The sequence below is a fragment of the Acinonyx jubatus genome, chromosome A2, assembly GCF_027475565.1.
Source record: "Acinonyx jubatus isolate Ajub_Pintada_27869175 chromosome A2, VMU_Ajub_asm_v1.0, whole genome shotgun sequence".
NCBI lineage: Eukaryota > Metazoa > Chordata > Mammalia > Carnivora > Felidae > Acinonyx > Acinonyx jubatus.
Genome location: NC_069383.1, coordinates 90,839,005 through 90,853,732, shown reverse-complemented (window position 1 = coordinate 90,853,732; position 14,728 = coordinate 90,839,005). Strand labels below are relative to the sequence as shown.

At 40.3% G+C, this 14,728-nt stretch overlaps 1 protein-coding gene across 1 annotated transcript in view; it reads right to left on the bottom strand.

The window, feature by feature from the left end:
* The window catches only part of DLD (dihydrolipoamide dehydrogenase), a 34,944-nt gene that overhangs the window by 805 nt on the left and 19,411 nt on the right, over positions 1-14,728 (bottom strand). The window contains exons 9-13 of the mRNA XM_015078721.3: positions 2,949-3,139; positions 2,329-2,499; positions 1,817-2,006; positions 1,031-1,168; positions 47-136 (exon numbers count right to left, since the gene is read on the bottom strand). Of these exons, the coding sequence (XP_014934207.1) occupies positions 47-136; positions 1,031-1,168; positions 1,817-2,006; positions 2,329-2,499; positions 2,949-3,139 (780 nt within the window). The remainder of the gene's footprint in view (positions 1-46; positions 137-1,030; positions 1,169-1,816; positions 2,007-2,328; positions 2,500-2,948; positions 3,140-14,728) is intronic.

Below are 14,728 nucleotides of genomic sequence, written 5' to 3'. Positions count from 1 at the left end.
GACGAAAATCTAGGTAGGCATTATTCCGTACACTGTTGGTAATTACCGGGTGCGCGTGGCAGACTCTAGCTATATCTTCACAGGACGCTCCATACTCCAACGCAAGAGCGGCTTCATTTATCATCTCACCAGCACCCTTGAAAATAATAAACCAAGAAGTCGTTTATGTCCCAAGGCAAAAACTACAAGCTAACAAGATTTGCTATTACAGCAGTTAACCAAAGCCTCAGTCAGGAAAAGCTTCACAGAAAAGGTGGCACGGAAGTTAAGGGCCTGGGCTCTGGAGCCGGCTGGCCTGGATTCAAATCCCACCACTTCCTACCTTAAGTGCTCATGCTGTGTGCTTCATTCCATTTATTCACTTCAGAAATGGGAACAGTGACTCCTACCTCCCAGAATTGGGAAAACTAAAGTTACTGAATGTATTCAGAAAAACGTATTCCAGAGTAAGCGCTCGAGTGGCCTATCATCATGATTACACTGGATACCTTGGGGGAGGCCATACTTCAGATTCAGTGGTAGGAAAGGCTTCTCTCAGAGGCGCCACGTGAGCTGAGACCTTGTAGGAGCCACTCATGCAAAGCCCGGGAGGCCCAGCTCTCCAGACAACAGGTTCTCCAAGCCCAAGGGCTCTAACCTGGCAACACTGGCCTGTTAACAACCTAAGAGAAGGCCCACAAGACAGGGAATCAATGAGCAAAAGGCAACAGTGAGAAGACATGAGGTCAAAGGCAGACAGGACCAGATTTAGTGGGGCCTTGGATATAACAGCCCAAAGCTGAAAAGGGCCACTGGAGAGTGTTAGGCAGGCCCAGGGCCTGGTGTAGGTTTTAAAAGGATAACCTTAGTTGCGGTATGGAAAGCTGATGATGTGACGGCCAAGACTGAGTGCTGCCTTATCAGAAACCACACACAAATGTTTGCCGGTAAATAAAAAACTCAGGATGTAAACAGCAGATGGTTTTAAATTCATCTACACAGCAACGCTTTCCAGAAATCACGATGGGATGTGGGGTCTTAGAATACTCACTGGCCCGAGAATATGTGCTCCCAGTACCCTGTCTGTGGATTTCTGTCCCAGAATCTTCACCAGGCCATCTGTGTCAGCATTGGTCTTCGCCCTGCTGTTGGCAGCAAAGGGGAACTTGCCGACTTTGTACTCGATGCCCTGGGAGAGACAGAAAAGGAAAACCTATGTCAACTCTGAAACAACGCATTCCCATTGGTGAAACCATCCGTCATTTCTTCAGAAAATAAGCCCCAAGAAGGCAATTCTTCAGAGCGTGTTGAAGGCAAGACCAAAGCCTCTTGCTAATGAGACACAGTTTGGGAACAAACATAAGCAAATGCAAATGCCAGTCTACCTGGGGATATTTCAAGGGAAATTAAAAAGCTCTGGAATTACTATTTGAATACAGGCAAGTGAATGATCTCCTCTATGCTACTAACAAAGGGAAAAGTATAGAAGCTATAACTTCTACATAATTTCAAAATGCATTAATGCAATAATAAAATGATTCTCAGCCACCAGGGTCATTAACACAGTTCATACGCTATACAGTACAACTACCCTCGCATTCAGAATAACCTCTTCTTTTGGGGCTCCTAGGTGGCTCAGTTGGTTAAGCGTCCAACTTTGGCTCAGGTCATGATCTCATGGTGTGAGTTCAAGCCCCGCATCGGGCTTCTTGCTGATAGTGCGGAGGCTGCTTGGGATTCTCTCTCTCTCACCCCCTCTCTCTGCCCCTCTCCCACTCGCTTTGCAATCTCTCTCAGAATAAACAAACTTAAAAAAAAAAAAAAAAAAGATAATTACCTCTTCCTTCAACTGCTCTTCTGATTTGCCAACCCAAGCAACTTCAGGGTGCGTGTAAATCACCGATGGGACACAGTTGTAGTCAATGTGCACAGCGCCACCAGCCATTCCTTCAACACAGATAATGCCTTCATCCTCCGCTTTGTGAGCCAGCATCGGACCAGCAACCACATCACCAATAGCATAGATGCTACCGCACAGATGAAAAGAAACATGGTGAACTTCGGCCACCACAGACACTCATCTTCAGTCATGCCGTGGTAATAAAAATAAAAGTCTCTAGTTATTAAATAACCGATAAGTATATAAAATACAGCTCTTCATAGATCTGTGAGTTCAGGTTCTAGTCTTTGGGTAATGAAAAACTTCCGTTAGTTTTGTTTTCACATAGAAGTTTACCATTCTTCCCCAAAGCCAATGGCATGTTTTAAGCGTGGCAAAAGTCAGATTTTCAAAACAGTGTCTGAAATAAATTAAAACATTTTTGAAAATGCAATAACTATCCAACTTACTTTGGAATTTTAGTTTGGAATCTGGTATTGACTGGAATTCTACCTCTAGGATCTAGTTCAATTCCAAGCTCTTCTAGTCCCAAATTCTGAGTAAAGGGTCGTCGGCCAATGCAAACCAAGAGCACATCACACGTGATGACTTCAGCTTTACCACCAGAAGCGCCTTCAATACTAGACAATGAACAGTGTATGACTATTAAACACACATCAACATAAAAAACTCACAGACTTAGAAATTAAGACCAGACATTTCTCAAGTGTTGCCAACAATTCTAACAGGAGTCAGGCAATGAAAAACTGTACATATCCCCTGGAGGTCTATCAATAGTAAGCAATCTAATATTATGGATTTCCACATAGATCTAAAAATACTGAGTTTCACTGAACATTGAGAGTTTAAATATTTCTGAATGTATACTATGAGAAATCACATTACAGTGAGAACACTGGGTTAATTTTCCTAGCATCAACTTAACCATGAATTTCAATGGACTGATTTAATAAGCAATATGGAGTTATACTAAGCAGTAAGATGGCCCTAAGTTCTAACCAAATCTGATTCTGCAAAAGGAGTGTTTTTCTTAAGGATATCATATCAAAACCAAATGTAGCATACTTACGAAACATCAATTTTCCCATCTGACTTCTTGGTAGCACCAGTAACTTTTGTATTCAATTTAAATTTAAATCCTTGTTTTTGAAGGATGCGTTGAAAGTTTTTAGATATCTCCATATCAATTCCAACTCCACCAACATGACCTAAAAACTCAACTGCAGTCACATCGGCACCAAGTCTTTGCCAAACTGAACCCTGTAGAGAATAGTTTTTAAAAGTCATAAAAAAAAAAAAAAAAATTAAAGTTTCCATAGTAAATATTTACCAAAGCATTTTAACTTATTGTCAGATATTTTCTTTTATTAATACGTTCCTATTAGAAGCTCTGAGGTTTAAAATTAACCTCAAATTAACCTGTGGCAAACATATTTCATATACTAATCTATTCATTCCTTCAACATTAATTGAGCACCTACTATAATCTACGCACACATCAGCGAACAACACATTGCCCCTAGGGATCTTATACTCTGGTAGGGGAGGCATATGAAGTAAAATTCAGAGGATAATAATGTGCTCTGAGAGAAATAAATGAGGAAACAAAACCAGGACTACTGGAGGAGTAAGCCTGCAATTTTAAACCATGGGGTCATTGGGGAAAGCTTCACTGGGAGTGACGTGTGCACAAAGACTTGAAGAAGAGAGGGAAAGAGCTATACCGGAACTGGTTGGTCCAGAAGGAGGGGAACAAGTGGGAAAGGAGGTCCTGAGGGAGAAGAAAAAGCCTCTTGTTGCTACTAATTACCGATGTTTGTAAACTATTAAACTGGTTTCATATTTTATTTTCTCAATAGAGACATGTTTACTTTTTTATTCAAATTATAATTTAAACAGAACGCTGGTTTTATTTTAGCAATTATCACTTTGAATACCTATTTGTGAAATAGGCAAGATGAATATAATTTTACAACATTAAATAAAATATGAAAAACTACGAACATATCCTCTGCAAGAATTTGTATCAAAATCACCTGGTAATTTAAAATTCACCATTAAGAGGTTTTACCTTTCCAATTAGGTTTATGCACTCATTTTTAAAAGTTTCAGGAGTTTCTGGAAAGCTGAGTTAACTAAAGCCAATACAGTAACACTGAAAATTCAACCACAAGCATATACAAAAATTAAGCCAAAATGCATCATGGACCTTAAGGTAAAGCCCAAGATTATAAAACTTATGGAAGATTGAAACGGAAGATGGCAGCATAGGAGGACACTGGGCTCACCTCCTCCTGCTGATAGCTTATATTCCACCCACATCGGCCTAAAAAACCCAGAAAACCGCCAGAAGACTAGCAGAATGGACTCTCCAGACTTCTCAAGTGTAGACAAGAGGCCCACGGAAGGAGGTTAGGAAGGGCGGAAAGGTGATGCGTGCTACCGGACTGGTGGGAGGGAGCCGGGGCGGTGGAGGGGCAGCCCGCCCAGCAAGGCAGGGCCCCCGAAGTCTGGCTTGCAAAAGCGGAGGGGCTGGACTGCCTGAGTTCTGACAGCCAGCGGGACTTAACATCTGGAATGTTAAAAGTGAACAGCTCTGCTCTTGGAGAGCAGAAAGTGGGAGGGCGAAAGGACAATGGGAGGGAGAGCCCTGGAAGGCAGAGCTCAGCTCAGCAGGGAACAAAGGCGCTGGGAAGCGCCATCTCTCTCTCCCATCCCCCACCTGAAATCCCAAAGGGAACCAGTTACCATCACCGAACTTGCTTGCACCTCACAAACACCCAACGCTGTGCTTCTGTGGATCCATCCCTCCAATGGGTCTGCCTCCCTCCAGGTGATGCAGGGCCCCTCCCACAGGGCACCATGGACAGCAAAGCGAGCTAAGCCTGCCCCTCCCACCCCTGTGCACCTTGCGGATCCACCCTGGCTAATACGCCAGATCCCACTGAAGGAGCACCACAAGCCTGACAGTGTGCAAGTAGCCCAGACAGGGGCCACACCACTCCACAGTGAGTCCTGCCCCTGGGAGAGGAGAAGAGAAGGTACACACCAGTCTGACTGTGGTCCCAGCGGTGGGCTGGGGGCAGATATCGGGTCTGACTGCGGCCCCGCCCACCAACACAAGTTACTCCAGACAGCACAGGGGAAGTGCCCTGCAGTTTGAAGCCACCCTAGGGACTACCCAAAACGATGAAACAGAAGAACTCTCCTCAAAAGAAACTCTAGGAAGTTGCGACAGCTAACAAATTGATCAAAAACGATTTAAGCAATATAACGGAACAAGAATTTAGAACAATAGTCATAAAACTAATTACTGGGCTTGAAAAAAGCATAGAGGACAGCAGAGAACCTATTGCTACAGAGATCAGGGGACTAAGAAACCGTCATGAGGAGCTAAAAAAAATGCTATAAATGAGATGCAAAGTAAAATGGAGGTGACCACAGCATGGATTGAAGAGGCAGAGAAGAGAATAGGTTAATTAGAAAATAAAATTATGGAAAAAGAGGAAGCTGAGAAAAAGATTAAAAAATCCAGGAGTATGAGGGGAGAATTAGAAAACTAAGTGATGCATCAAACAAAACAATATCCGTATAATAGAAATTCCAGAAGAGGAAAAGAGAGAGAAAGGGGTTGAAGGTGTACGTGAACGAATCATAGCAGAGAACTTCCCTGATCCAAGGAAGGAAAAAGGCTTTGAAATCCAAGAGGCACAGAGAACTCCCTTCAGACATAACTTGAATCAATTCTTCTGCACGACATAGCATAGTGAAACTGACAAAATACAAGGATAAAGAGAAAATTCTGAAAGCAGCTAGGGATAAACAGGCTCTAACTTATAAAGGGAGACCCATAAGACTAGTGGCAGACCTATCTACTGAAACTTGGCAGGCCAGAAAGGAATGGCAGGAAATCTTCAATGTGATGAACAGAAAAAATAGGCAGCCGAGAATCCTTTATCCAGCAAGTCTGTCATTCAGAACAGAAGGAGAGATAAAGGTATTCCCAAACAAAAACTGAAGAAATTCATCACCACTAACCAGCCCTACAAAATCCTAAGGGGGATTCTGTGAGTAAAATGTTGCAAGGACCACAAAGTACCAGAGACATCACTACAAGCATGAAACCTACAGACATCACAATGACTCTAAACTCCTATCTTTCAATAATAACACTGAATGTAAATGGACTAAATGCTCCAACCAAAAGACACAGGGTATTAGAATGGATAAAAAAAACAAGACACATCTATTCACTGTCTACAAGAGACTCACTTTAGACCTGAGGACACCTTCAGATTGAAAGTGAGGGGATGGAGAACTATCTATCATGCTACTGGAAGTCAAAAGAAAGCTGGAGTAGCCATACTTATATCAAACTAGATTTTAAACTAAAGGCTGAAACAAGAGATGAGGAAGGGTATTATATAATAATTAGAGTGTCTATCCATCAGGAAGAGCTAACAATTATAAATGTCTATGTGCCAAATATGGGAGCCCCCAAATATATAAAACGATTAATCACAAACATAAGCAACCTTATTGATAAGACTGTGGTAATTGCAGGGGACTTTAACACTCCACTTAGAGCAATGGATAGATCATCTAGACACAGGATCAATAAAAAAACAAGGGCCCTGAATGATACATTGGATCAGATGGACTTGACAGATATATTTAGAATTCTGCATCCCAAAGCAACAGAATATACTTTCTTCTCGAGTGCACATGGAACATTCTCCAAGACAGATCACATACTGGGTCATAAAACAGCCCTTCGTAAGTATAAAAGAACTGAGATCATACCATGCACACTTTCAGACCACAATGCTATGAAACTTGAAATCAACCACAGGAAAAAGTCTGGAAAACCTCCAAAAGCAGGGGTCAACCCATGAATGGGTCAACTAGGCAATTAGAGAAGAAATTTAAAAATATATGGAAACAGGGGCGCCTGGGTGGCGCAGTCGGTTAAGCGTCCGACTTCAGCCAGGTCACGATTCCGCGGTCCGTGAGTTCGAGCCCCGCGTCAGGCTCTGGGCTGATGGCTTGGAGCCTGGAGCCTGTTTCCGATTCTGTGTCTCCCTCTCTCTCTGCCCCTCCCCCGTTCATGTTTTGTCTCTCTCTGTCCCAAAAATAAATTAAAAACGTTGAAAAAAAATTTTTTTTTAAATATATGGAAACAAATGAAAATGAAAATACAACAATCCAAATGCTTTGGGATGCAGCAAAGGCAGTCCTGAGGAAAATACATGGCAATCCAGAAACAAGAAAAATCCCAAATACAAAATCTAACAGCACACCTAAAGGAAATAGAAGCAGAACAGCAAAGACACTCCAAACCCAGCAGAAGAAGAGAAATAATAAAGATCAGAGCAGAAATAAACAATATAGACTCTAAAACAACTGTAGGGCAAATCAATGAAACCAAGAGTTGGTTTCTTGAAAAACTAAACAAAATTGATAAACCTCTAGCCAGGCTTCTCAAAAAGAAAAGGGAGATGACCCAAATAGATAAAATCATGAATGAAAATGGAATTATTACAACCAATCCCTCAGAAATACAAGCAATTATCAGGGAATACTATGAAAAATTATATGCCAACAAACTGGACAACCTGGAAGAAATGGACAAATTCCTAAGTGCCCACACACTTCCAAAACTCAAACAGGAAGAAACAAAAAACTTGAACAGACCCATAACCAGCAAACAAATTGAAATCAGTTATCAAAAATCTCCCAACAAATAAGAGTCCAGGACCAGATGGCTTCCCTGGGGAGTTATATCAGACATTTAAAGCAGAGATAATACCTATCCTTCTCAAGCTTTTCCAAAAAATTGAAAGGGAAGGAAAACTTCCAGACTCATTCTATGAAGCCAGCATTACTTTGATTCCTAAAAGAGACAGAGACCCAGCAAAAAAAGAGAACTACAGGCCAATATTCCTGATGAATATAGATGCAAAAATTCTCAACAAGATACTAGCAAATCGAATTCAACAGCATATAAAAAGAATTATTCACCATGATCAAGTGGGATTCATTCCTGGGCTGCAGGGCTGGTTCAATACTCGCAAATCAATCAATGTGATACATCACATTAATGAAAGAAAAGAACCATATGATCCTGTCAATAGATGCAGAAAAAGCATTTGACAAAATTCAGCATCCTTTCTTAAAAAAAACCCTCAAGAAAGTCGGGATAGAAGGAACATACTTAAATATCATAAAAGCCATTTATGAAAAGCCCACAGCTAATATCATCCTCAATGGGGAAAAACTGAAAGCTTTCTCCCTGAGATCAGGAACACGACAGGGATGCCCACTCTCACCACTGTTGTTTAACACAGTGTTGGAAGTTCTAGCATCAGCAATCAGATAACAAAAGGAAATCAAAGGCATCAAAATTGGCAAAGATGAAGTCAAGCTTTCACTTTTTGCAGATGACATGATATTATACATGGAAAACCCGACAGCCTCCACCAAAAGTCTGCGAGAACTGATACATGAATTCAGCAAAGTCGCAGGACACAAAATCAAGGTACAGAAATCAGTTGCATTCTTATACACTAACAATGAAGCAACAGAAAGACAAATAAAGAAACTGATCCCATTCACAATTGCACCAAGAATCATAAAATACCTAGGAATAAACCTAACCAAAGATGTAAAAGATCTGTATGCTGAAAAGTACAGAAAGCTTATGAAGGAAATTGAAGAAGATATAAAGAAATGGAAAAACAATCCATGCTCATGGATTGGAAGAATAAATATTGTTAAAATGTCAATACTACCCAAAGCTATCTATACATTCATTGCAATCCCAATCAAAATTGCACCAGCATTCTTCTCGAGGCTAGGACAAGCAATCCTAAAACTTACATGGAACCACAAAAGACCCCGAATAGCCAAAGTAATTTTGAAGAAGACCAAATAAGGAGGCATCACAATCCCAGGCTTTAGCCTCTACTACAAAGCTGTAATCATCAAGACAGCATGGTATTGGCACAAAAAGAGACACACAAGCCAATGGAATAGAGACTCCAGAATTGGACACACAAAAGTATGGCCAACTCATCTTTGACAAAGCAGGAAAGAACATCCAATGGAAAAAAGACAGTCTCTTTAACAAATGGTGCTGGGAGAACTGGACGGCAACATGCAGAAGGTTGAAACTAGACCACTTTCTCACACCATTCACAAAAATGAACTCAAAATGGATAACGGACCTGAATGTGAGGCAGGAAACCATCAAAACCCTAGAGGAGAAAGCACGAAAAGACCTCTCTGACCTCAGCCGCAGCAATTTCTTACTTGACACATCTCCAAAGGCAAGGGAATTAAAAGCAAAAATGAACTATTAGGACCTCATCAAGATAAAAAGCTTCTGCACAGCAAAGGAAACAATCAACAAAACTAAAAGGCAACCAACGGAATGGGAAAAGACATTTGCAAATGACATATCGGACAAAGGGCTAGTATCCAAAATGTGTAAAGAACTCACCAAACTCCACACCCGAAAAACAAATGATCCAGTGAAGAAATGAGCAGAAAACATGAATAGACATTTCTCTAAAGAAGACATCCAGATGGCCAACAGGCACATGAAAAGATGCTCAACATTGCTCCTCATCAGGGAAATACAAATCAAAACCACACTCAGCTATCACCTCACGCCAGTCAGAGTGGCCAAAATGAACACATCAGGAGACTATAGATGCTGGCGCGGATGTGGAAACGGGAACCCTCTTGCACTGTTGGTGGGAATGCAAACTGGTGCAGCCACTCTGGAAAACAGTGTGGAGGTTCCCCCCAAAATTAAAAATAGATCTACCCTATGACTCAGCAATAGCACTGCTAGGAATTTACCCAAGGGATACAGGAGTACTGATGCACAGGGGCACTTGTACCCCAATGTTTATAGCAGCACTTTCAACAATAGCCAAATTAGGGAAAGAGCCTAAATGTCCATCAACTGATGAATGGATAAAGAAATTGTGGTTTATATACACAATGGAATACTACGTGGCAATGAGAAAGAATGAAATATGGCCTTTTGTAGCAACGTGGATGGAAATGGAAAGTGTGATGCTAAGTGAAATAAGCCATACAGGGAAAGACAGATACCATGTTTTCACTCTTATGTGGATCCTGAGAAATTTAACAGAAACCCACGGGGGAGGGGAAGAAAAAAAAAAGAGGTTAGAGAGGGAGGGAGCCAAACCATAAGAGACTCTTAAAAACTGAGAACTGAGGGTTGACGTGGGGTGGGGGGGGGAGGGTGGGCGATGGGTATTGAGGAGGGCACCTGTTGGGATGAGCTTTGGGCGTTGTATGGAAACCAATTTGGCAATAAATTTCATATTAAAAAATAATAATAAATAAATAAAACTTATGGAAGAAAACACGGGAAAGAATCTTTGTGACCCTGAGTGAGGCTCACACACCACCACAAGCACAATCCATGAAAGAAAAAAAAAGATGAAAGATAAAAGAGACGTCAAAATTTAAAACTTCTCTTTAAAAGCTAATATTAAGAATACAGAAAAGGCAGACTGAGAAAAAATATTTGTAAGACAGCTATATGATAAAGAATTTATATTCTTTGCATAAAGATGTCTCAAAATTCAATAAAACAAATTGAAAAAAAGACAAAACATTTAAATGCCAGGAAAGACAATACAGACATGGCAAGTTAAGCACATAAAAAGATGCTCGATGTTACAAGCCACTAGGGAAATGCAAATGAAAACCCGAGACCCCAGAGCACACCTGTTAGAGTGGCTCGAGTCAAGAAAGGGCCGAAATAGCGATAAGGAGGCAGAGCAGCTCACGCTGCCAGCGACCGCATGACAGGGCAGCCGCGCTCCACAGCACAGCTCCTTGGAAGGCTAAACACTGAATTACCGCTTGACCCAACGACTCCACCGCCAGGTACATGTGCAAGAGAAGTGAAAACACGCGTCCAGACAAGAACCTGTACACAGACGGTCACGGCAGTGAAACACGGAGCGTCAAAGTGGAAACAAGCCCGATGTCCATCAACTGATGAATGGATAAACAAAACGTGCTAGGGCCACAGGATGGAATACTTGGCTATAAAGAGTTATCAAGTATGGGGCGCCCGGGTGGCTCAGTCAGTTGAGCGTTCCGACTTCAGCTCAAGTCATGATCTTGCAGTTCGTGGGTTCGAGCCCTGCATTGTGCTCTGTGCTGACAGCTCAGAGCCTAGAGCCTGGAGCCTGCTTTCGATGCTGTGCCCCTCCCTCTCTCTCTCCCCCTCTCTCTGTCCCTCCCCAACTTGCACTCTGTGTGTGTCTCTCTCTAAAATAAACATTAAAACAAAAAAAGAGTTATCAAGTATATATAAACCTTGAGAACATTATGCTAAGTGAAGAAGCCACAGATTTAAATGCCATGAATCCCATTTATACGGAAAGTCCCAAATAGGCAATTTCAGCGTCAGAGAAAGTAGGTTAGCGGTTTCCAGCGCCGGGGAGAAGGGAGGAATGTAGAGTCACTGCCAATGGACACAAGGTTTCTTTCTGAGGTGACGAAAATGCTCTGGAATTAAGACAGTGGTGACAAGTGCACAACTATGTGAACATCCTAAAAAACCACTGAATCGTACACTTTCAATGGGTAAAGGATACACAAGACTATATCGCAATAAAGGTGTTAAAAAAAAAAAACACTTCTCTGAACCTAAATCAGAAAGTAAGAAACAGTAAGAGTATGTCAAATCAATGCTGTACACCTGAAACTAATACTATGTCAATTATACTTCAACAAAAAGAAAATTAAAATAAGAACACGTGTGATCTATATCCATAAAGGAATATTATTCAGCCACAAAAAAATGAACAAAATCCTGACATTTCCCACAACAGCAAAAAGAAATAGGAAGAACCATGGGAAATAATACACATCATCTTGAAGTCTATAATTCAAAGTAGGGGACAGTGACCATAGCTAGCTAGACAAATGCCTTACTCTTCAGGAAAATCTAAGAATTTCAAAATCCTTAGAGATGGGAAAACTCCAATAGTATCTACCAGTTATTAGACATTAGAGCTTATTGGATGTTTGGTACTGGATTAAGTGTATTACAGGTTACTACTTTACTAAGTCCCAACAATAATCCCGTAAGGCAGTTATTCTTATTAAAATGGGGATTTACATGATGAATCAACTAGTTCAGAGGCTAACTGAACAAGGACATACAGTCATTAACAAGCAGAGCTGAAATTCAAATTTGTATCTGATTCTAAAACTTTATATTAAACTGGAATGGGAAAAGGTAATATAGTCTACATATTATATCCATATAGACATATGTAAAAGTCTATATACTATACATATATAATAAAACATACATAGTCACGTGAGTAATCTTTATGATAAAAAGGTAAATAAGACTACACAGTAAGTTACTTCTAATAAGTTTAAATTAAAAAAAAAGACATCTGTGAAAACATTCAATATAGTGACACATAAAACATGAAGATGTTTGAAATGACCCAAGACTTGTAAAAATACCCCAAAGTACTGAAATGAAAGACAGAAGTATTGCTTCAGATATTATTATACTTACCAACAAAAGAAAGTAAATCTATATTATTTTCTTCTTGCTCGTTTTATCCACCCATGAGAACAATTTTCAAAGTGGAGTGAATAGAGGAAATACTAAGAAACTAGTCAATTTTTTTAAGTTAACTCTCCAGTCAAATCAGATCATAATTGGATAACAGAGACACTGTCAGTAAACTCTGGGAACTTAATCAGCATAAGGGAAATGTCACAAAGGGTGCCAGACAGGCAATACCTTGCCTAAAATTTTGCAAAGTGAAAAGAAAATATTCTGGAAGATAGATTCTGAAATTTATTTCAGAGGCCAATCCCCACTAAATACTCGAAGACATTATTGAACAGCTGGTTTGCAAATCATTAGATACTACCCCAAGTGTTCCAAACAGGTCATGTCAACAATTTTCTGAAGGCTTTTCTGGACTGGATAATAATGCAGGATATTTTCATCATCAGCAAAGTTGTCAAAAAAGAAAAAAAAAATCTCATATCCTATAGATGTGACAGATCAATGGAGATTCAAATCCATTTATAAGCAGCTTAAAAAGTGTACAGTCAGATGACTCTCTATACCTCATACTGACATGAATGACACCAGAGATGGATTCACTAACCAATTTAGACAAATCAGATGATAGACCGCATGCCTCAGTCAACAGTCTTCCCAGATCTATTTACCCATGGCAAGAAAAAGCAGGTAAGTGTAAGGATGCAAGAATCAAGAAAGAGGAAAAGACTGGAATAAGGGTACAAGTGAACATTAGATTAAAGCAAAGATAAAGGTTCATAATCCTTTATTGAGGTTTATTTATTTATTTTGGTTTAAAAAATCAGAATTCCTCAAGCAAAAGATGTGAAGTTTTCAACTGACTACAAACTCAATAGTCTTTAAAAAAGAAAAATAACTCAACTGATCTTAAAGGACGAAGAAAAGAAGTACATTACGTTAAAAGTACACTGCATATCAAAAGAAGTTCTCTCCATTATCCAGAATATAATGCTTAGTTTTGATTACATTATGTTAAAAGTACATTACATATCAAAAGAAGTTCTCTCCATTATCCAGAATATAATGCTTAGTTTTGATTTTTTTTTTTAAGTTTATTTTGATAGAGAAAGATGGACAGAGAGAATCCCCAGCAGACTCCACTCTCAGTGCAGAGCCCGACAAGGGGCTTGATCCCATGTGAGATCATGACCTGAGCTGAAATAAAGAGTCGGACAGACGGTTAACCAACTGAACCACACAGATGCCCCTATTATGCTTAGTTCTAAACACCATTTACAAGTGACCCTGACAGACCAGAGTGGATCAGAAGGATGACAACAAAATAATGGATCCGGTACCTACAAGACCTAGGTAAAAAGCATTAAGGAAAGCAACAGAGATTCAAATATGAATGACACTCAGTCTTTGCCTTCAAGGAGCTTACAGTCTCATAGTAAAGACAGACATAAACAAATAAATGCAAAATACTGTCAATTAGTAGGCGATACAAACGCAGACATACCATACTAAGACTCAAAGACAGAAAGACTTGCACTTTCTCAGAAAAAAGGAAGTCTTCGCTAAAAAAGTAACTTGTAAGGTGACTTTTGAAAAGTATTTATTATATTAGCAAATGTTTACTCAGCAATAATAAAAGCTAACATATGACGACTTATTTCATACCAGCCACTGTGCTGCGTGAAGATGCACAGAAGTGCAGCCACAACCTCTGACTTCATGCAGTTTACGACTTAACAAAAGAGACACAAGTGAACCAGTAGTATCAGTGAACTGAGATCAATTCTGCAACAAGCACAGGGTGCAAGGGAACACTCAGCGAGAGCACTTAAGGGCATGTAGAGCAGTGGAGGAAGGCTCTGAGAGTGCAGGGACCAGGAGAAGGAATACATGTTCTGAACAGAAGGCCTACAGATAAAACAAAGAGTGCAGCTGGTTCAGAAACTGGTATTTCGCTCTACATGGAACACAGTTTGAGAGACAGAGTGCCCAGAAATGAGGCTGGAGACGTGAGCCAGAGCCACATCATGCTAGCCTTTCAATAACAGTAAAGATTTTGGATTTATCCTAATGACTACAGTTAGTGAAGGATTTTTAGCAGGGAAGGGACAGGATTACATTTGTGTTATAAAGGACTTCAGCCCCTATGGGAGATTAGATTAGAAACGACACTGGCCTCAACAAGGATAAGCAGATGTGTGAAAAGGCGGCTATATCCATGACATCTAGGTCTCACAGTATCACATTAGGACCCAGTG